Source organism: Stigmatopora argus, chromosome 23 (assembly GCF_051989625.1).
Source record: "Stigmatopora argus isolate UIUO_Sarg chromosome 23, RoL_Sarg_1.0, whole genome shotgun sequence".
In the NCBI taxonomy this organism is placed as follows: domain Eukaryota; kingdom Metazoa; phylum Chordata; class Actinopteri; order Syngnathiformes; family Syngnathidae; genus Stigmatopora; species Stigmatopora argus.
The window spans coordinates 8448918-8471888 of NC_135409.1; the positions used below are offsets into that span (position 1 = coordinate 8448918).

General features: G+C 41.9%; 1 protein-coding gene and 1 long non-coding RNA gene across 19 annotated transcripts in view; one reads left to right on the forward strand and one right to left on the reverse strand.

Moving 5' to 3' along the window:
* Positions 1 to 22971, reverse strand: part of LOC144068705 (uncharacterized) — a 146653-nt gene that overhangs the window by 102814 nt on the left and 20868 nt on the right. The window contains exon 1 of one of the 9 annotated variants that reach the window (XR_013298253.1): positions 11641 to 12040. The exons of 7 other annotated variants lie outside the window; for them this stretch is intronic. This is a non-coding gene — a long non-coding RNA (uncharacterized LOC144068705). Of the gene's footprint in view, positions 1 to 11640; positions 12076 to 22971 lie in introns of those variants that run through there. One more of the 9 variants, XR_013298248.1, reaches the window with a different exon arrangement.
* The window catches only part of mkln1 (muskelin 1, intracellular mediator containing kelch motifs), a 159138-nt gene continuing 149636 nt past the window's right edge, over positions 13470 to 22971 (forward strand). For all 10 annotated transcript variants that reach the window (XM_077593368.1, XM_077593370.1, XM_077593375.1 and 7 more), the window contains exons 1-17: positions 13470 to 13769; positions 14596 to 14665; positions 14765 to 14907; positions 15076 to 15164; positions 15247 to 15356; positions 16183 to 16375; positions 16449 to 16565; positions 16667 to 16732; positions 17657 to 17769; positions 17842 to 18054; positions 18946 to 19167; positions 19253 to 19382; positions 20172 to 20319; positions 20674 to 20788; positions 21633 to 21772; positions 21897 to 21999; positions 22890 to 22944. In XM_077593368.1, coding sequence (XP_077449494.1) covers positions 13690 to 13769; positions 14596 to 14665; positions 14765 to 14907; positions 15076 to 15164; positions 15247 to 15356; positions 16183 to 16375; positions 16449 to 16565; positions 16667 to 16732; positions 17657 to 17769; positions 17842 to 18054; positions 18946 to 19167; positions 19253 to 19382; positions 20172 to 20319; positions 20674 to 20788; positions 21633 to 21772; positions 21897 to 21999; positions 22890 to 22944 — 2107 coding nt within the window. In that variant the 5' untranslated portion in view covers positions 13470 to 13689. The remainder of the gene's footprint in view (positions 13770 to 14595; positions 14666 to 14764; positions 14908 to 15075; positions 15165 to 15246; positions 15357 to 16182; positions 16376 to 16448; positions 16566 to 16666; positions 16733 to 17656; positions 17770 to 17841; positions 18055 to 18945; positions 19168 to 19252; positions 19383 to 20171; positions 20320 to 20673; positions 20789 to 21632; positions 21773 to 21896; positions 22000 to 22889; positions 22945 to 22971) is intronic.

The following is a 22971-nucleotide window of genomic DNA, read 5'->3' on the forward strand; positions in this document are numbered from 1 at the left end:
AATGCGCGTGTACATATTATATGAATATTCAGTTTTTTATAGATCTAAAACAATGTTTATTTTAGATTTTTTTTATATATTTTTAGATTTTACGAAATGATTTTGGAACTAAAAAAACAGAAAAAAATGATTAAAAAATGACAATGATTGATTTAAAAGGGGGAAAATCAGGAAATATAATATACATCTATACTCTTCACTTTAATTTGATCCTAAAACAGAAAGTCGGCACTCATCATTTACTCTCCTGGGCCACACAAAATGATGCGGCGGGCCAGATTTGGCCCCCGGGCCGCCACTTTGACACGTGTTATACGGCATACACAATTTGAAATGATAAAAAAAAACGTATAAGTTGAGAGCTATGTGTTTCTTTTGGGGGCATTGATACGACTTCTGATACGACTTCCACGCGACAAATTCATTAATTTTTCAAAGAAGGTGAACATACGCGTTCCAGAAGTGCCACATTCGAATTGGAGACGCTATAGCGGGCGACAGAGGCCAAGACAAAGAGAGCGTGATTACATAAGAAGCCCCCGAGAGATGAATGGCATCTCGTCGACGGCCGTCCTTGGTTATCAACAGCGAGCCTCGTTTGGGGGCGGGGGGGGGGGGGGGGGGGGGGGGGTCACATCGGTTACATAAATGCCATTCGCCATTAAAAAGCAAAGGACGGCGCAATAGCAGATTGGCCCCGTATCTTAAGCTCCAGATCGTATCCTCGATAAAGGAAGAAAGAAAGTCCATAATGGCGTCGCAGTCAGAAGGCCAGGCCGGTGTGCCAGGCGCCACATTCTTTGGCGCTGTCGGAGGTTGCCGTTCGACGTCACTTGGGAACGCCATGTACTCGGTGCACAGCTCGTGCGCAACAATGTTTTTTTTTTTTTTTTGTGTCAATAAAGATATTCAATCGCTCGGATTTCCTCACGCTGGGAAAAGAAGGATAAGCCAAGCAGTTAGCGTGTGGAGGAAATGGATTTGTGGTTCTTTGATTTTTTGAACCGGTGCCAGAGTTTGCAAAATATCTATCTTCCCCGAGGCTTTTTGGGAGAGAGAGGACGCACGCCGAGAAACGAGTGACCCACGTGCCTAAAATAGGGTCAGGTCACAAGATGGAAGATTCTGGATTAAAGCTGTGATCGCAAAAAACAAACAAACAAAAAGCCACACAATTCAGTCATAATGGTCACTAATAAACATAGTGATTAAATCAGTGGCCCGGATATACACATATATATATATATATATATATATATATACATATATATATATATATATATATATATATATATATATATATATATATATATATGTACACATATATATATACATATATATACACGTGTACGTGTATATATAGATGTATATATATATGTATGTATATATGTATGTATATATGTATATATATATGTATATATAAATGTGTATATATATGTATGTATATATGTATATATATATATGTATGTATATATAAATGTATATATATGTATATATATATATGTATGTATATATATGTATATATATGTATAAATATGTATATGTATATATGTATATATATATTTCAGCAACACGCTTATTTATTTATATATTTATTCATGTATTTATTTATTAACTTACTTATTACTTATCTATTTATGTCTAAAATGTCTTTTTTTGTGTCTGTATTCTCACCCTCTTGCTAATGTGACAACGAAATTTCCCGAATACGGGATGAATAAATTTATCCAATCCAATCCAATCCAATGGTAGGCTGATTGGACACTGATTGGCTGGCCACCCGTCACCCACCTCGTTCCCAAAGTCAGCTGGGATAGGCTCCAGCACCCCCCGCGACCCTCGTGAGGATAAAGCGGTTCTGAAAATGAAGGAATGACTAAATCAGAACTCATTAGGTGTAAAATTGTACAATGTAAAGTTCAGGCATTTTCACAAGGCCGTATATAGTATTACACTGGCGTATTGAAGACGTTTACAAGCTTGTAAAAGAAGTAAGACATCTTTGCTGGGATCAAGTGACAAAGTTTGCGAGTTTGGGCTTCCAATACACGTGCCATAAAATGGAGATTTATTGCAAATGGTTCCGCAGTGTGAATGCGGCGAGGCGCGCTTCTCCTCGGAGAGGCCGTGGCGGCCAATTGGAATCCGAGCTGGCCGTAAATCAATGACGGACAAGTAGGAGGCGCTGGCGGGATTTCCAGAGTCGGGAAATTCACATATCGTCTTTTAAAGGGTGCCGGAGTAAATAGACTAAAGTTGTTTCTGAAAACATTGCATTGCCCCATAAATCCAGTTATACGAGTATTTCTTCACAGAGGATCAAGAATATATGCCAGTCGGTCTTTGCTTAGGTGTCTGTATTTTGTAATTTGATTGTGTCAAATTGAATCCAATTAGTGTTTGATTTATTATGTAAGATTGCAGCCAAGAGCTTATTTCCATCTTGAGGACCTTGTGTAGGTTGAAACGATCACACTTACTACACACACACACACACACACACACACACACACACACACACACACACAAGTAGTACAGTTTTAGTTGTTATGGCAATTTTGTTGGCTTTAAGATGATTGGCTAAGATGTTCAGAGACGGGAGTTGACCTGAGCTAATTGGTATTGAATTCCAGGTATGTCAGCCTGTGACTAAATGAGCTCTTTCTGAAGGGAACTACGGTACGTCCATTCGGCGACCTGTCTGTCTGTCAAATGTCCGTCGGCGAAACGTCCGTCGGCGAAACGTCTTTCGGCGAATCATCCGATCACGGGGAACTACACAGTCACCTCTAGAGCCAGCCCTTTGTCGATGTGTTGGAATGTTTTGTACAAAATCTTGCAGAATTTGCACTCTGTAAACAATGTAGCTATCAGCGTAATACATCCAGTCATGTTGTGGAACAGTCAGAGGTTCTGTCTCATCTTCTCTGTTAGCAGCCTTTTTTAGTGCTGCAACAAGTCGGGAAGCTTTTAGCGTGACGTCTATTACACGGTGCGATTTGGGCCAAGAATTTATTAAGAAAACAAGGAAAAGCTTGCTTTGCTCATATTTCAATGTCGTCGCAATCCAGTGATTTATTTTCAGGGGAGAAAAAAAAATCTTAGTATGTCAAATGTAAAATTGCATTCACGGACATGTAGTTATTATCCACAGTAATGGCATCCCATCCATCCACTCTTTTTTTCACCGTAAATGCAAAACAAGCGAATCGAATGTTACGATGTGTCGCGAACAGAGGGCGGGAGATCGGGGTTGGGGGGGGGGGGGGGTCCCAAAGATTTACGTAAGCGCGTGTCACAACCTGCCGACACCGGGGGGCAGCAGCGAAGGAGGTTGTAAAAGATTTCACGTAATGTCTTTTCTGGCCTTCGTTATGCCACATTGCGGCTCCTCCTCTGCGGTCGGAAGAAAGGCGCTCAGTCACTCACTGCAGGTGCAAACACACACACACACACACACACACACACACACAGACACAGACACACACACACACAGACACACACACACACACACAGACACACACACACATTCACTCACTTCCATTTATGCAAATACAAGTCTGCTTTTTCCTGAGTAGGCCCAAAAATGACAGTAAACGTGAGTCGTATTCACCGCACTTGAGCGTTTACTCAAGTACGGCGTGCGAGTGAGTACTTTAGCCGCCACCTCTGCCCTTCAGTCATTTACAGTGAAATAAATGTGGACAAGCACACGGGGTGCCATCACTTCTCCCCTGACATGGACTCGAATTGAAGTGAACAGCAGTTCGGCCTCTCCTGCTGTGCCTAATGACATTAAGAGGGGGGTCCGACCGAGCCCATGACGCTTTGTGTGTGTGTGTGTGCGATTCATTGGCCGCACACCCACCTCGCTATTTAATCAAACACTAATCCCCATTCATAGCCGTATTAAATGTCAGCACAAGATGTGATTCCATATACCGTATTTTCCAGACTATAAGGCGCACTTAAAAGTCTTAAATTCTCTCCAAAATAAACAGGGCGCCTTATAATCCAGTGCGCTTTATATATGGACCAATACTAAAATTGTTATCACACAACGTGGACAAATACTACACACAATAAGATCAAATTCCAACACATCAACAAGGGCTGGCTCTAAAGGTGACTGTGTATGTCCATTAATATGTGCTGTCCCTTATGAAATAAATCCAACTCAAACTCACTGTCATTTAAGGCATGCTTATATAATATCAATTTAAGGCCACAACTGTCAAGGCAATCTGATTTAATCCGAATTTAAGAATGTTTCAGCCCTCCAATGTGAATCAAATTTGAAATATCCTTTTTATTAAAGCTGTAAATCACCAATTTTCTAGCCAATATTAAATCATCTTCCACGATTCAACTCCAAATAGTTTAATATACCGTATTTTCACGACTATAAGGCGCTCATAAAAGTCTTAAATTTTCTCCAAAATAGACAGGGCGCTTTATAATCCATTGCGCTTTATATATGGACCAATACTAAAATTGTTATCACGATAAAATAAAATAAATCAGTCGATAGGGTACACCATCCTCTGCAGCTCTCACAACTACGGCAAGCAGCCCCCGACCGACCCTACTATTTTCCCCGTAGAAAAAGTACTGCGCAGTGACTGCTGGGATATGTACTTCTTTTGTCAATACAGACGCTCCCCTACTTACGAACGCAATTGGTTCCGAGCGATTGTTCATAAGTTGAATTTGTTTGTAAGTTGATTCAGTGCTATATTTTGTATTATAATTTATGTTTAAGGCCGAAAATTTGGAGCTTTTCTTTAGCCTAATAATTACTAGGGCATTAAGTATGACTCTATAATAATTCACAGTTTGTATTTAAGGAATTTGAGCAACCATTTAAATGGTAATTATCAATAACCTTCCGGCTGACCAAAAGACCGGCGACCAAAAGATCGGTGACCAATCAACCGTGTACCGATGTCGCTAGCAGTCTATTAGCGTACGGTGGATGTCGAGAACGTTGATATTTTTCAAACCATTTGTAAAACAAGGGTCAACGAGCAGACGTAAATCGAGCAAGGACAGACGATTGCTATAAAAAAACTATATATAGATTCCCATATATATTCCCTATATTCCCAAATTGAAGCTTTCCCAACCACTGTAAATGAAACCACACACACACGCACACACACACACACACACACACACACACACACACGCAGCCGGATGTATTGACGCACAGTCGGCATTAATGCTATCAGTAACGCATGAGCCCCTAGGCTAATAAAACCTTGAAAGTCGCATGTTTTGATTTCACAAGCCTGGAGCTAACTTAAAGCACACACACACACACACACACACACACACACACACACACACACACACACACACACACATGGAGGCCGAAAGCACAAGCAATTATGCAACCAACAGCCGTGAGTTGCCGTGGGAACAGGGAAGAAGTGAGGCGGTGGGAGGTGGAGGGACTGAGGCCGGAGGAAAATACCACAAGATTTCATTTAAATTAAAAAAGGGGAGAAAAAAACATTCGGGTTACCTTGCACAACGTCGGTTTACTCATTTTACTAAGTTTAATAATCCATACCATCACTCATGTGACTTGCACTGCAATATACTTTGTTGTATATAGCCTTTGAATGATCATTCAAATAATGACTACTTTATTAAGTTATTAATGTATCAAATGTTTTTAAAAAAAATCAATTTCAATGAGCCAATGGGGAAAGAAGGTGCTTCGAAAAGGAGAATAGTCATGATAATCATAACACAAATTTAGTTTACAGAATTTGATTGATATTATTTTTTAAAGTACAAGATACTATTTGAAATTTTAATTGTGGTTAATAACATTTGTCTTTTTTCCACGTGCCGCAGTGATGCTTAATAATTAATAATCCCATCAATGTTTTTAGAGTTCCACTACTTATTAAATGAACTGCCATTTGAACAGTGGCGGTCCGTGCATTTTCTCGTAGCGCCTTCAACGGGTAAAATCCACTTCCTAGCAGCATTTAATGATTAAATACAAACGCTGGAGCCGGGCCCACAATTGAAATATTATTTAGGGATATAGCCATATTTTACTCACCAAAAATCCTTTTTAACTGTACACAATATCCATCCTCCTTTCTTTCTTCCTTCTTTTCTATCGCCATCGAAGCTAATGCTGAAAGTGGAGCCTGTCCTGTCGTCGTATTTCTGGCATAGTCCGTCTTGAAAATGGCTTTAAATCAACACAACAATATATTTGCTTGTGCAGCTCGCTACAGATACACTTTGGTAGCTCTGGCTAATCACTAGCCAATCATAGTTGGTGAAAGCGATGACGTATCCCTACGCCTGCGACAAGACGATGACGTATGCCTACGCCCGCGACAATACATTGTGGTGTTGCCAACTCGAAATCTGATTGGTTAAAGCAACAGTCTTATCGACGACGCTTGTTTAATGCAGCAGAGCCCGCAGAACTGATTGTGAAGGCCTTGAGGCAGATTTCCCACCCTGGCAACAAATAATGGCTGAAATGTGATTGGTTAAATGCCTGCCACTTTGACACCTGTGGTCTAGAACACGGAACGCTATCTGCCGCAGCTGATACGGCGTCCCCCCGGTCAGAATGTGTTCTCCCTGCCATTTAATTGCGACGTCACTCCACGTTTGGCCTTGGTAAAAGCAGCGAGTTTGAACTTTCAATGGCCTCCGAGGAACGTCGGCGGAGGAAATTCTCCGCCCTCTTCCGCACCCGCGAATGCGCTGAAGGAAAAAGGTCGCCGCTGCAGTCAGCGGGCCAAGGAAAAGGAACACTTCCTCTTGACGACCAGCGATTTGGAGCATGGCGTGCGGACGCCAGACGGCTTGGGAAACGTGACGCACGGCGGGCGGGCGGGCCGGCCTTCTTTCTCTTTTTCCCATCGGCAGCTGAACGAGACACCGGAGAAGAGCTAACATAGCGGCGCCGCTTCATGTGACACTCCTTTGCGCCTTTGGCCTACTTTGCGGCACTGAAGCAATCTGTCCCTGCTCTAATATGATCCCCTTTCCAACCTCCAACATGGCCATTTCCCGCTTAAAAGCGGCCTGATTTGACCCGTGGCATTCATGTTCTTAATGTACGAGTAGAAAAGAGCGTTTATGGTGCAAGGTTATGGTTTCTTGCGTCACACATCCTAAAATAACTTACGGTTCACATTTATGGCTCAAATGGAGTTTAATCATTACACCACTTCCTCTTGGCCACCTGCTGAACTATTCCAGAACACAACGTGGACAAATACTACACACAATAAGATCAAATTCCAACACATCAACAAGGGCTGGCTCTAAAGGTGACTGTGTATGTTCATTAATATGTGCTGTCCCTTATTAAATAAATCCAACTCAAACTCACTGTCATTTAAGGCATGCTTATATAATATCAATCTAAGGCCACAACTGTCAAGGCAATCTGATTTAATCCGAATTTAGGAATGTTTCAGCCCTCCAATGTGAATCAAATTTGAAATATCCATTTTATTAAAGCTGTAAATCACCAATTTTCTAGCCAATATTTAATCATCTTCCACAATTCAACTCCAAATAGTTTAATATACCGTATTTTCACGACTATAAGGCACACATAAAAGTCTTAAATTTTCTCCAAAATAGACAGGGCGCCTTATAATCCAGTGTGCTTTATATATGGACCAATACTAAAATTGTTATCACGCTAAAATAAAATAAATCAGTCGATAGGGTACACCATCTCTCACAACTACGGCAAGCAGCCCCCAAATCTACTATTCTCCCCGTAGACATAGTACTGCGCAATGACTGCTGGGATATATAGTTCTTTTGTCAATACACCCAATGGATTGTGGCCTGTATACATCGACATCAATACAGCTTTACGAAGCGTGGAAGGCAGCGTTGGAATAGTTACGCTAGCTACTAGCTAGCTACTATTTGCGAATGGATTGTGGCCACCTGGACAAAAGTATAAACCTCAGCGTTTTCGATGACTCATTTGGACAATTGTTCAATTCGAACACAGAAAATGAGGACTTTGATGGATTTGTGGGTGATGATGACGTGAGTAAGTTGTAAAATGGCTAAATAAAGTACAACCGAAGTCAGTTTTGCTATATATACATATTTTTGATGAAATCGAGAGTGAAGCGCCAAATTTGTTTACCCAACTTTCACAGCCAAGAAAGTTTGGAGAGGGCCCCGGTTTCGGTCAGCCAAGCGCACCAGAGCGATGATGAGGTCAACGTCAATAGCCAGGCCAGGAAAAATTGGCTCCGGGTCGGAACGGGCCGAGCTCTGAACAAACACAACCCTGTGTCACTAGTTTTATAGTGAGCGGGTGGGTAAACACATTTCATCATCAAAAGCGGCCTGGGGGCCAGGGCGGCGTGGCCCATGACTCATTGGCCGTTGGCGCGCTTGACCGTCACAACAGAACAAGCCGTCGGCGTTATTGTCCAAGTCTCACGTCTCACATTCATAGAAACACGTGTGCCGGACCCAAAAGTGAACTTATCTGCCGCCATTCCGGTGCTAGACAGACGTCCAATGAATGAACGACCTGCCAGTTGAAGTCAATTGGATATTTGTCTTTGTCAATAGCAGGCAATCACATCATTTTGCTTCACTTGCTTTCCATTTTAGGGTAGCGTATTTTCTGGCATATACGTATTAGTGGGATCGGACCCCCTGTAAGCCACACTTTTAGACCCGAATGCCTTAAATCATAGGTGTCAAAGTGGCGGCCCGGGGGCCAAATCTGGCCCGCTGCATCATTTTGTGTGGCCTGGGAAAGTATTTTCTGTTTTCCACTATAATATGGAACATAATGATTAAGAGATATTTTCCTTTACTAAGAAAAAAAAGCTCAAATAAACATTGTTTTAGATCTATAAAAATATTGAATAGTTAGGGCTTTTGATCCAGTTCTTTTAATCCATTTATAATTTAAAAAAATCTAAATATTATATCTAAAAATCAAGTCTGACACCCGAGTCTGACACCCTTGCCTTAAATGTTACTCTCTATCCCCCCTCTTCCCTTTAAAACCGCCTCCCGCGTCACTTCCGTTAGCGCCCGGCTGTCATGTAACGACGAGCGCAACCCGGATCGTATTGTATTCACACGCAGTCGCTCTCTCGCTCTCTTTGTCACGTGGGCGGTGCTAATTATGACCGCATAAAACCCAGCGGAAATGCAACTTTGGCAGCTGGCTGTTCAGATCGAGTCACATCACGATCACCGAAACCCCCCCCCCCCCCCCCCGATGTCCCATTTAGACCAGTTCAAAAATAATACACACCAGTCTTGAAATAACTAGAGAAGCGGCTCGATTGTAACCGTACGAAAGCCATCTATTTGTTGAAACAACGCGAGTGTAAACAGCCGACGGTGCGTGACGCACACGGGAAGGTCTGTCTTTTGTAACGCGCGTGCTGAAAACAGGCAAACAGGATCATGCAAAGGCCGTGTTGTTTGGTACACGGTCGATTGGTCGCCGGTCTTTTGGTCGCCCGGAAGGTTATTGATAATTACCATTTAAATTGCTGCTCAAATTCCCTAAATACAAACTGCCAATGACTATTTAGTCATACTTAATGCCCTAGTCATTATTAGGCTAAAGAAAAGCTCCAAATTTCCCGGACTTTTATTGTTTTTTGTTGGAGAACTTGTTAAGACCCTGACTGACTGACGTCGCTTCTTAAAGGGACAACGGTACACAGTCGATTGGTCGCCGGTCTTTTGGTTGCCGATCTTTAGGTCGCCGGTCTTTTGGTCGCCCGGAAGGTTATTGATAATTACCATTTAAATTGTTGCTAAAATTCCCTAAATACAAACTGCAAATGTCTATTTGGTCATACTTAATGCCCTATTAATTATTAGGCTAAAGAAAAGCTCCAAATGTCCCGTACTTTTATTGTGTTTTGTTGGAGAACTTGTTAAGACCCTGACTGACGTAGCTTCTTAAAGGGACAGCGCATGTACATACAAACTCTTCTACACTCGCACGTCGGCTCAGTGAAACAGTTCATACCTGTCAACCTCTGCCGATAACTGCCCTTATAAATGATTATGATTCCCCTTACAAACCCCCCAAAAAACCTTACAAACACCGTACGAGTCGTACTGCTCATGGCCATTGTTGGCTTTTATTGATGCGTAGACCGTGTTGTTTTACCTTGTTTTGTCGCCGGTCTTTTGGTCGTCGGTCTTTTGGTCGCCGGTCTTTTGGTGGACCATTGTCGCGGTGCGGGCGACCAAAAGACCGTGACCAAAAGACCGGCAACCAATCGACCGCACACGGTGTTGTTTCTACTCGGACTTGCCATAAACTGCCGTTCCGCTGTTGCCGGAAATCTTGCTTCTTCACTAATCGACCACCCCTAATACAAACTATTTTGTATATTCTATTCTGTTCAACTGTATATGAACTAATCCGTTCGTGGCCAGGCATTGTTTTTGCCACAGGTAGCACACCTGATTGATCCGTGGGGTTATTAGATCAGCATGTCAATCTTAACCACTCGACGTCCAATCCATATTAGATTAGAAATTAATTTTCTTCATTAGGGTAGATTTGTCGGTGGCAAAGGCAAACACTGCGGGATTAATGTGGGTTAATACCATGGGATTATTGCACATTTTTCTCTCATGCGAGGCTGGCGTTGGTTGGTTGTCCACCGCTCAGACTCGTTTGGCCACATTTTGTCACTCGCCGTGTTCTCGACAGGGTTCTTCAAACACAAAGTGTGCCATTCCGAGCACATCATTCAAGATGAAATAAGGCGTAACTGTTGACTAATATTAAATAGTATCGAGCCAAGAGCTGGACTGGTTCCGCATTTCAAGTCGCGTTGGAATAATGGCGTTTGGAGGCTTGTCGTTGTGCTTTGTTGACACAAGTGAAAAGAAAAATGTGGCCTCTCCCGGATGCCAGCCCAATGACTCCCCCACCACCAAAACCACAATAAAGCGGGACCTTTCTGTACGAGTCGTATGGTGTTTGTAAGGTTTTTGGGGGGGGTTGTAAGGGGAATCCTAATCATTTATAAGGGCAGTTATCGGCAGAGGTTGACAGCTATGCATATGTACCCATGGAAAGAGCCACATATGGCTCCCGAGCCATAGGTTCCCTACCCCTGGTCTAATCCATTGATTTCTACTTTTATCCATGTCGACTTGTGTGACAACCTTTCTTGCAGTTGTTGTTTTTTTCCTCCCTCATTAATATTATTCCACAAGACGCCCAAAAAATCCAGAGAAAAAAAACCCAAACAGTCCCCTGACAACAACTTGTCCCTTACTGTGCCCGGCGGATGTTTTCAGGATATTTCCAGTCGTGCCCCTGGTCGTCACGCTTCATGATATCATGATAGGAAAAACACGCGGACCTAACGCCCCCCACAAGCCCCACTTCCCCCTCCTGATCCTTATTGCCACTTGTTTACTTCCATTTCAATGTGCGCAACAGCACTTGGAATGCGGACGCCGAACATCACAAACTACGCGGAACCCAAATTTCCAAAATGAACAGCCGCGGCTGTCAACGTCCAAAGTGCGCCAAGTGCGCAAAACACGCACCTGCAGAAAAAGAAGCGCACAGCCGTGTGGCGCACATCAGCGATGAGAAATAACTTCACTCACACTCCAAAAAGGCGCTGTTCCGGGACCGATCTTTTCTTCCGTGGTTGTTGTTGTTGTTGTTCCTTTTTTTAACGCAGCTGTCGGCAGGTGTATCGGTCGAATCGACAAGTCCTAATCCGGCGTTCTGGATCCTCGTCCTGCACTGGCGTCAAATGACAGTGCGCGTTTTTTTCTCTCTCTCTCCAAGAAGACGAAAAGGAAGAAGTGGCCTCGCTCGTTTCCTCGCTCGCTCGCTTGTGTTCCTGCCCGGTCATGATATCATGTCCATGTGACACGCTCAGGCCTCCGTCAACGGCAACTTAAAGGGGCCTGTCACGTGATGGCTTCTCGGAGAAAATGCTTTAAAAAAAGAAGAAGAAAAGAAAGAAAAAAAGAAAAGAGACGGGGGGAAAAGAAACTGATATCACCTGGGCAGGCGGGATGTGCTTTTTTACCGGAAAGATGACGACATCCGCGCGGTGATGTCAGCGGTGGCAATCGCAAAAATATGACGCTAGATTCAGTAAGATGACGATTGGTGATGAGGGGGTTCAGAATTGTTATACGCTGATACATGGAAAACTTCGAAGATTCTGCATAATTATCACAGTATCCATATTTTAAAGTGTCTTATTCATGCAGCATCCTAATAACTACAATTTTGATGTACCACTACAATAACAGTAACAATTAGGCATTATGAATCGTATACATCGCGATAATTCTTGCAATAAGCATGAATAATGTTTTGCATTATATTACAACACTTTAAATGTCATGATTACAAATAGCATTAACAATACACTCCTAATAGTACTTTAAGTAAAATTGATTTTCTCATGTTTAATCATATTTTAAAATAAAACCATACCTATGTCTACACATAGCAACTCAAACTGCACTACTCTTTTAGCCAAAACCCAGAATTCCTGCCACAAGACCCAGAATACTGCATGTAAACAATGTTTTTGCCTTCTATAGCTGAATATGCAGCTGTAGTATACCCTAAAAAAATCATTAAGAACTGCAGAATGAATTGACTTTACTATCAGACAATGACTTATATCAAATGCAGCAATAAAATTACAGATCAAGAATTACACGGCTAAATCAATGCACAACTGACAATATAAAGAGACGTTTATTTATCTGAACACGACTCCAAGCCTAACTGATGCAAGGGTGACCGAAGCAACGATGGAGATGAGTCGTGCCTCGTCGTATAATAAGATGATGTGGAAGGGGGGCCACTTAACGGGAATAGAGATATTAGTCATCGGATGATGCATCCGCAGTCTCGATGTTTCACCCTGAAAGTTGCTTTCTAAAACTATCAATTATGAAAAGCAAAAATACAGACAGATATGATAAATACTGAAAGAGAAAAACAATGATGCACGGCAAAACAAGCAGTTAGAATGCAGATCGAGGGGCCAAATGAGTTAAACGCACTGTTTAATAATTCCGAATATGCCTGTTTTTAATTAAGTGCGCAATTTATATGTTCATTTATTCCTTTGAGTAATTTATTCTCCAGATAGGCAACTAAATACAGCCAGTGGTGTATGGGCTATGCTGTTTAAAAAATGAAAACACGTTGCCTTTAAGAAATAATTGCGATTTAACATTATACGTAGATGACGCGTGTTTGTCGCCGCCATATTTGTCAGGGCAAACCTGCTCTGTTTACAACGTAAGACGTGCATTTTTTTGTATTAAAGCCCTAACACGGTTCAGAAAATCCATATCAACTCGAATATAAATATTTAAAAACAACAGTCTTAATACACGTGTCCATGCTTAAACTTAAATCTTATGTGTTATAAAGTAAACACATTTTTATGGTGAAGTAGAGTGACAATTGTGCATTTCTTGTCGTTTGTAAGGAGTTTTAAGATACGCGAATGCAGTTTATAAAGTTAGGAAATATATTAAATATGATGAACATGAATTGAAATGTTGTTGTTTTATTTTGCATATGACTTTTTTTTTAAAAAGTGCACTGTCTCTTTTAGGGCTATCGCCCCCTTTCCTTAGCTCCCTCCTGCTTGTTTTTCCCCCTGCAACAAGATGGCTGTCGTTCCAGAGAGCAGGGTTCTCACGTTTAGCGTTTTTAAATGGAGTTCCTACTCCTCTACGTATTTACCTGAGTGAGTAATTATACATTCGGTTGTCTTTCCGTGCTTATTTTTGCTTGCAATCGGCGGAGATTGTGATCTAGACGGCATAGATGCTCTTCAATTCAAGCTAGTTAGCATCGGCTACATTGCTAACGCCACTATTGAAGTGATTTATAATAAATCCCTAATCGGTGTGATATTTTTGGGTAGTTTTGTCTATTTCAAGTCAATTAGACGATACAGTGTGGACACATTAGTTTTACCGTTATTGTTTGTGTGATGTTGGACATTCAGCAGCATTGCTATTTCCTAGCAATGTAGTTCTGCTTCTGCTTTGCATTTTTAATAAATAACAATCGCGTAGTGATTAACATAATACAAGGGCACACAGAGAGATCTATGTTTCTATTTTAAAAAAATGGAATGGAAAAAATGAAAAATGAATGTTGCACCATGTATTTACACTTGAAACACAGGGAGAAATAAATAATCACAATAGTGATTCGTTGTTGATTCCTCAATCCAACTTTACTGATATGAGGAAGATCTCCCGTGCTGATCGAGGTACGCGCATCAAGGCATCAATAATCGAATAGCGATATACATCCAGTCCAAACTAGTTGCACATCCCCAACATGCAATCGTTAATGAGGTGTAAATTAAACACTTCAACATGTCACATATACTTAAATACATAAATACACGGCTTGTACGACATATTTAAACTGCAACAATGTCATCTTATCACATCTGAATGCAGAGGTGGCTGTTTTGCACATGGATAATAGCATAAAATCCTGATTGTAGTTGGGTCTTGTTCATATTTAATGAGTTTTTTTGTTTGTTTTCTTTCTAGGAACATTTTGGTAGACAAACCAAATGATCAGTCTTCCAGGTGGTCATCTGAGAGCAACTATCCTCCACAGGTAAATATAATGCAGCAGCTGCATGTTGCATAACAACTCCCATTTTGTCCTAGTATTTCAAAACTGAAGATGTTGATGATTCTTTGATTGTTTTTGCAGTTTTTAATCTTGAAACTGGAAAGGCCGGCGATCGTTCAGAGCATCACTTTTGGTAAATACGAGAAAACACACGTCTGCAACCTGAAGAAGTTCAAGGTGTTCGGAGGCATGAGTGAAGAAAACATGACTGAGCTGTTGTCCAGGTGAGATCAGGCTTTTCACAATTCATAACAAACAAATGAGTCAATTAATGGTTTATTGCTTTTGGAAAAATCGAGCCAATCTTTTGACTTTCCAGCGCGTGTCAGAATTCAACATATCCGATCATTAAAGTACTGAAAATGGGTCCTTTTTTGCCCCTTCTCTGCCAGTGGCCTTAAGAACGACTACAACAAGGAAACATTCACCTTAAAGCACAAGATTGACGAGCAGATGTTTCCCTGCAGATTTGTTAAAATAGGTGAGAAGTGCTTCAAATATAACATGTTTGTTTTCCTATAACTTGTTAACTTTTTTTTTTACTCTGCCTATCTGTCCATTAGTGCCTCTCATGTCGTGGGGTCCCAGTTTCAACTTCAGCATCTGGTTCATTGAACTGCACGGTATTGAGGATCCGGAGGTGGTGCAGCCCTGCCTTAACTGGTACAGCAAGGTAATTAAAAAAAAAAAAGGAAACTCTTAAAAAAATTGAACAGGACCCGGTTTGGATTGGATTGGATAGCTTTATTTCTCCCGTATTCGGGAAATTTCGTTGTCACAGTAGCAAGAGGGTGAGAATACAGACACAGAAAAAGACATTTTAGACATAAATAGATAGGTAATAAGTAAGTTAATAAATAAATACATGAATAAATATATATATAAATAAGCGTGTTGCTGAAGTATACATATATACACACATATATACATATATATGTATATATGTGTGTGTGTATATATATATATATATATATATATATATATATATATATATATATATATATATATATATATATATATATATATATATATATATATATATATATACACATACATATATACATATATACAGCGGAGCGATCGCTAAAATGTACTACAAGACTATTTCTCGTTGGCAAGTGGTCGTGGGTTATCCTATTGTGAGGACATTTGTGTGCATCATTTTGGGAATATTTTGAAGGGAATAGTACAACAGCAAACAGCCCATCGATAGCGAACGTGAGGGTGGAGGCGTGGCAAACCGCTAACCCGCCCAGAACGACGGTAAAAAAAGATGAAAACAAAATTAGAATTCAGTTTTGTGTAAAGTTACATTAAACATATGTTTGAGTGTCTGTATATATTTATCCAAGTAAATTTAAATGTGTTTGTTCGTTTACGAGTGCCATGGATAAAGTCCCCCTGAACGGAACGGATTACGATCGTATGTCGGGGTACCACTGTATATACACACACTTAACACTGAACTTTTTTTTTGTTTTTTGAATCTATATTCCCAGTACAGAGAACAGGAAGCCATCCGCCTTTGCCTGAAACACTTCCGTCAGCACAACTACACCGAGGCCTTCGAGTCGCTGCAGAAGAAGACGCGCATCGCACTGGAACACCCCATGCTTACCCACTTGCATGACCGGCTGGTCCTGCAAGGCGATTTTGATGCCTGCGAGGACCTCATCGACAAAGCCGTTCGAGGTCTGTCTCGTCTCTAGACCCCCCCCCCAAAGCCCATCTCTCGTTCGCGCTGATCTCAATTCTCTCTTCTTAGACGGTTTGTTTAACCAGTATATAAGCCAGCAAGAGTACAAGCCGCGATGGAGTCAAATCATCCCCAAATGCAACAAATGCACGTGCGCCCAAGAAATCAACAGGGACGAATTAAACAGTAAGTTCTTCTGCTAAAAGCAGGCCTCATCCAAACATTTCTGTATCGTTACGCCTTTTTTTTTTTGCTCGTCTTTGACCCTCGACCTCTTCTCCCCGCAGACGACGGTGACGACAACAGGCCCGGCATGAGGGGAGGGCATCAAATGGTCATTGACGTTCAAACCGGTGAGAGAAGACGCGTGTTATGACATGGCCGCCAAAGCCCTCCGACTCATTTCCTCCTCCGCGGGATTGTAGCGACGCATCATTTGTGTTAAATGCGATGATTTTGTATGGGATGGTCGTGGATGTGCACTTCCTGGCTGGAAGCGTGCTTCCAAGTGACTGACATATTGTCTGCCGAGCCAAATGAAGGGCTTTGTTTCACAAAGGCACACAGTGACCTCTTTGTTTTCCACTCAAGGATGTTTAGACAAGAGTTGGAGTTTCATTTTTGGGAATCGGAGATGGCTCAGAGAGCATTCCTTTTATAGACGGGTTCATTTATTTTTGATATTCTGGAACTGTTTTTCCTCCCATGCTGACTTCTGTGGTAGACGAACCGAATTTGCTCTTTAAAAAAACGTTACATTGACCGCACAATCACTTTGCTAAATTACCACTTGGAGCACTAAAAGTAAGGAAATAGATCCACAGACTTCCCAGCATTGTAAATTCTATGTTATTTAATAAATTACCATCGGCTGTTATTGACGGTGATAGACAGATTCATTTTGGCAGTGACACCTATTCTGCCTAGCAACAGATGACGAGTCCAACATTTGCCACGAGCCTAAAGTGATTGTTAAATCTTGTAACGACAAGCCAAAAATGATTGTTAAATCTTGTAATGACGAGCCAAAAATGATTGTTAAATCTTGTAATGACGAGCCAAAAATGATTGTTAAATCTTGTCATGACGAGCCAAAAATGATTGTTAAATCTTGTCATGACGAGCCAAAAATGATTGTTAAATCTTGTCATGAGAAAAAAAAATACTATACATGCATGAAAAGGTTGTTTTGGTGAGCATTATGCTCAAGTGAATTCATACCAACAGGAAAATGAAACTTAATGATCATTTGTCAACCTTATTTTTGTGTCTTGTAGAGACGGTGTACTTATTTGGAGGCTGGGATGGCACACAAGACCTTGCTGACTTCTGGGCTTACAGTGTTCAGGAGAACCAGTGGGTCTGCATTTCAAGGGACACTGAGAAAGAGGTGATTTTTTTGGGGGGTGCCGGGGGTCGACTGAACAGCTAGTTTACGTTTTGCCATTTGTTTGTTTTTCAGAACGGCCCCAGTGCTCGCTCCTGCCACAAGATGTGCATCGACTCCCAGCGGCGCCAAATCTACACGCTGGGCCGATACTTGGACTCTAGCGTGAGAAACAGCAAGTCCCTGAAGAGCGACTTCTACCGCTACGACATCGACGTCAACACGTGGTCGCTTCTCAGCGAGGACACGGCGGCAGACGGCGGGCCCAAACTCGTATTCGACCACCAGGTAAACCGTTGGGATTATCGGATTCCCCGATATTTTTAATTACCGTATTTTCACGACTATATGGCGCATCGTATTTTTAGCCGCAGTGTCAGTAACGAGTGCTATTTCTGTATTTTAAACACGCAAAGGACGCACCGTTTTTTTAGACGCATATATATTATGGCATGGCAAAACATACACAAGCTTAAACATACGGACACATTTTTAAAAAGGCAACAGAAGCAAAACTGAGTTCAGTTGTACTTTATTTAGGAATTTTACAACTTACTCACGTCATCATCACCCACAAATCCATCAAAGTCCTCATTTTCTGTGTCCGAATTGAACAATTGTCCAAATGAGTCATCGAAAACGCTGAGTTTTATACGTTCGTCCAGGCGGCCACAATCCATTCGCAAATAGTAGCTAGCTAGTAGCTAGCGTAACTATTCCGGGGCTGTGTTCCATGCTTCGCGAGGCTGTGTTGATGCCGATCGCCAGGCCACAATCCATTCGCAAATAGTAGCTAGCTAGTAGCTAGCGTATTAGCCTGGCGCTGCCTGCCACCCTTCGTCAAGCTGTGTTGATGCCGATGTATACAGGCCACAATCCATTGGGTGTATTGACAAAAGAACTATATATCCCAGCAGTCACTGCACAGTACTTTTTCTACGGGGAAAATAGTAGTCGGGGGCTGCTTGCCGTAGTTCTGAGAGATGGTGTACCCTATCGTCTGATTTATTTTATTCTATCGTGATAACAATTTTAGTATTGGTCCATATATAAAGTGCACTGGATTATAAGGCGCCCTGTCTATTTTGGAGAAAATGTAAGACTTTTATGTGCGCCTTATAGTCGTGAAAATACAGTAATTTTTTTTCCCCGTCGGTGTGACTTTTTTGCCCAAAACAGATGTGCATGGACTCGGAAAAGCATATGATTTACACATTCGGCGGGCGGATACTGACGTGCAACGGCAGCGTGGAGGACAGCCGCACGTCCGAGCCGCAGTTCAGCGGCCTGTACGCCTACCACTGCCGAGCGGCCGCGTGGAGCCTCCTTCGGGAAGACTCTTGCAACGCCGGGCCGGAGGACATCCAATCCCGGATCGGTCACTGCATGCTCTTCCATACCGTGAGTTTGTCAAATGAATAATGATAATAATGCCGCTGGGCCAAGTGACATCTTGATCACGGGCTCGCTTGACTTTTTTTTTTAGAGAAACCGCTGTCTTTACGTGTTTGGTGGTCAGCGATCCAAGACCTACCTTAATGATTTCTTCAGCTACGATGTGGACGGAGACCACGTGGAGATCATATCTGACGGCACCAAGAAGGACTCGGGCATGGGTAACATTTCATTTGTGGTCTTAGTGGAAGAACAAGTTTAAGGTCCAAAACCAATTCATTGTGTAGTGATCATACTGGATCATTTTTTTTCTGCCCGGTTCAAACGGATTGGACGTCTTTCGCCGTCGACCTCACTGAAGGGTGACTGTTAAAATCTGGACTGGTCAGGGTTCATTTGCAGCCCATTCAGTCTAGTCCACAGGTGTCAAAGTGGCGGCCCGGGGGCCAAATCTGGCCCGCCGCATCATTTTGTGTGGCCCGGGAAAGTCAATCATGAGTGCCGACTTTCTGTTTTAGGATCAAATTAAAATGAAGAGTATAGATGTATATTACATTTCCTGATTCCCCCCCCCTTTAAATCAATATTTGTCATTTTTTCTGTGTTTTTACCTCAAAAATCATATTTAGTAAAATCAAAAATATATTTAAAAAAAAGCTAAAATAAACATTGTTTTAGATCTATAAAAAACGGAATATTCAGGGCTTTACATCAAGTTCTTTTAATCCATTTATATAAAAAAATCTAAATATTATATCTAAAAGGGTCCGGCCCACATGAAATGGAGTTGACGTTAATTCGGCCCGCGAACCAACCAACCCGAGTTTGACCCCCCTGCTCTAGTCAGTCTAGCCTTGTTGCCATGGCGGCACACGGTTATGTTCTTTCCTTTATTTTTCGGCCCCTCTAATTCGGCCCCGTCGCTCTTTCTTCCTTCCTTTGAAAGTTTTTATTTTAAAGGACACCCGAGTTGAATAACGATGACATTCCCCATTGCGGTTTTTCTTCAGTACCGATGACCGGCTTCACTCAGAGAGCCACCATCGACCCCGAGCTGAACGAGATCCACGTCCTGTCGGGCCTGAGCAAGGACAAAGACAAACGCGAGGAGAACGTGCGCAACTCTTTCTGGATCTACGACATTGCTCGCAATAACTGGTACGCCAACCGGCCTGTCTCCCCTCGTGTGTGTGTGTGTGTGTGTGCGCCCGTGTGTGTGTGTGTGTGTGTGTGTGTGTGTGTGTGTGTGTGTGTTTGTGTGTCCTTTAGCTGCACTCGTCGTGTTTGAATCAGTGGTTGGGAAAGAACAGGCCGTCCTCAATGTTCCAGCACATTGATTTTAGCTGTTCTTGTTCTCCCCTGGCCTATTCAAAAAGAGCAGTCAGACATTTTTTTTTTTTCATTTTTTATGCAGCCGTGTGCTCATTACACTCTGGCGCCCGTTGTTCTCTACTGAGGAGGTTATGTTTTGTTCCTTTAACACACTTTCTTATATTTTCGCCGCCGTCCAAGGTCCTGTGTGTACAAAAACGACCAGGCGGTTAAGGAAAATCCCAGCAAAGTCCTGCAGGAGGAGGAGCCGTGCCCGCGCTTCGCTCACCAGCTGGTCTACGACGAGATGCACAAGGTAAGGATTTGATACACTTGCGGCCATTAATGGCGATAGACGTAGGACGTGTGTCAAAGTGGTGGCCCGGGGGCCAAAGCTGGCCCGCTGCATCATTTTGTGTGGCCCGGGAAAGTAAATGATGAGTGCCGACTTTCTGTTTTAGGATCAAATTAAAATGAAGAGTATAGATGTATATTCAATTTCCTGATTTTCCCCCTTTTAAATCAATCATTGTCATTTTTTAGTCCATTTTTTCTGTTTTTAGTTCAAAAATCATTTTGTAAAATCTAAAAATATATTTAAAAAAAAGCTAAAATAAACATTGTTTTAAATCTATTAAAAAACGGAATATTCAGGGCTTTTAATCCATTTATTTAAAAAAATATCTAAATATTATATCTAAAATGGTCCGGCCCTCGTGAAATCAAGTTGTCGTTAAAGCGGCCCGCGAACCAACCCGAGTCTGACACCCTTGACGTAGGATGTACCATTACGGCACGGTCGATGGAAAAACTAGCCTATTTTTAGCGCTGCCGTGTAAAAATGGTGTATATTAATTGCCTTCTAAGCCCCACTTATCAGAATCATTTATTCCAATTTTATGAATATAAAATGTACTCAAGACGCAAGGGTTTGGGAAATCAATCAATAAGGCTACAAGCTTTTCAAATCACATGTGAATGCTCATCACACAGCACATATGGTGCAAAATAAACACAGTTGAACCAAAAAAAAAATAGTTCGACTTTAATGTAGACAACAATCAAGCATTATTACCACTGTGCACAAAAGGCCACCACCAGGCATGCTGGGACACATCAAGACTGAAAATGTGTCGTCCACTTTGTGATTGTTTTCCCAGGTGCATTACTTGTTCGGTGGCAATCCCGGTAAATCTTGCTCCCCCAAAATGCGCCTCGATGACTTCTGGTCCCTGAAACTATGCCGGCCCTCCAAGGAGTATTTGTTGCGACACTGCAAATATCTGATCCGGAAGTACAGGTCTCTGCTTACTACCTCTGGGCTGTGATTACAATTTGCATTTATTGGGCTTCTGTTTCCATCTAGTGACAAATAGTCAAAACTGCAACTTTCTCAATCTTTTTTTGTTTTTTTGCTGGAGCAGGTTTGAAGAAAAGGCCCAGTCTGAACCACTCAGCGCACTCAAATACCTGCAGGATGATTTATCGCTCACCGTGGACCACACAGACCCCGAAGAGACCAAAGAAGTACCAAATTTTGTTTTTTTGGGGGGGTTGATATTTTTCGACTCAATCCAAATACAGTGGTACCTCGACATACGATCTTAATCCGTTCCGGGACTGAGATCGTATGTCGAGCTTCTCGTAACTCGAGCGAACGTTTCCCATTGAAATGAACTAAAAACAAATGAATTTGTTCCAAGCCTCTGAAAAAATACCAAAAACAGGATATTAGATTGGAAAACATTTTTATTTGTTCTAATTCGCCATATATTGACAAAGTAACAAATAACGAGTGGTTTAATAGTACTAAAATGTGTTTAATAGACCTATAAAATTAGACGCGGAGGATAAACAGACGGACATATACATACGTAGAAGCAAGGCGGGGGTACTTATCCACGGCAACGCACTTGTAACCGAACAAACACATTTAAATTAACTTGGATTAATATATACAGACACACTCAAACATACATTATAATGTAACTTTACACTATCTAGGGCGAATTATCCGATCGAAATTTTTCTCGTATCTAGGGCGAATTATTCGATCAACAATTTTCTCGTATCTAGGGCGAATTATTAGATCGACATTTTTCTCGTATCTAGGGCGAATTATTCGATCGACATTTTTCTCGTATCTAGGGCGAATTATCCGATCGAATTTTTTCTCGTATATAGGGCGAATTATCCGATCGAAATTTTTCCCGGATCTAGGGCGAATTATTCGATCGAATTTTTTCCCGTATCTCGGGCGAATTATTCAATCGAAATTTTTCTCGTATCTAGGGCCAATTATTCAATCGAAATTTTCATCGTATCTCGAGCGTCTCGTCGGTAGAGCTGCTCGTAGGTCGAGGTACCACTGTACTGTTAGTCCATGATGCATGATGGTTGTCCATGTCTCCATTTAGTTCCAGCTCCTTCCCTCCGCTCTGTTCAAGTCCAGCAACGACTTCATCCCCCTGGGTAATCATCCAAACGGCCGAGCTTTCG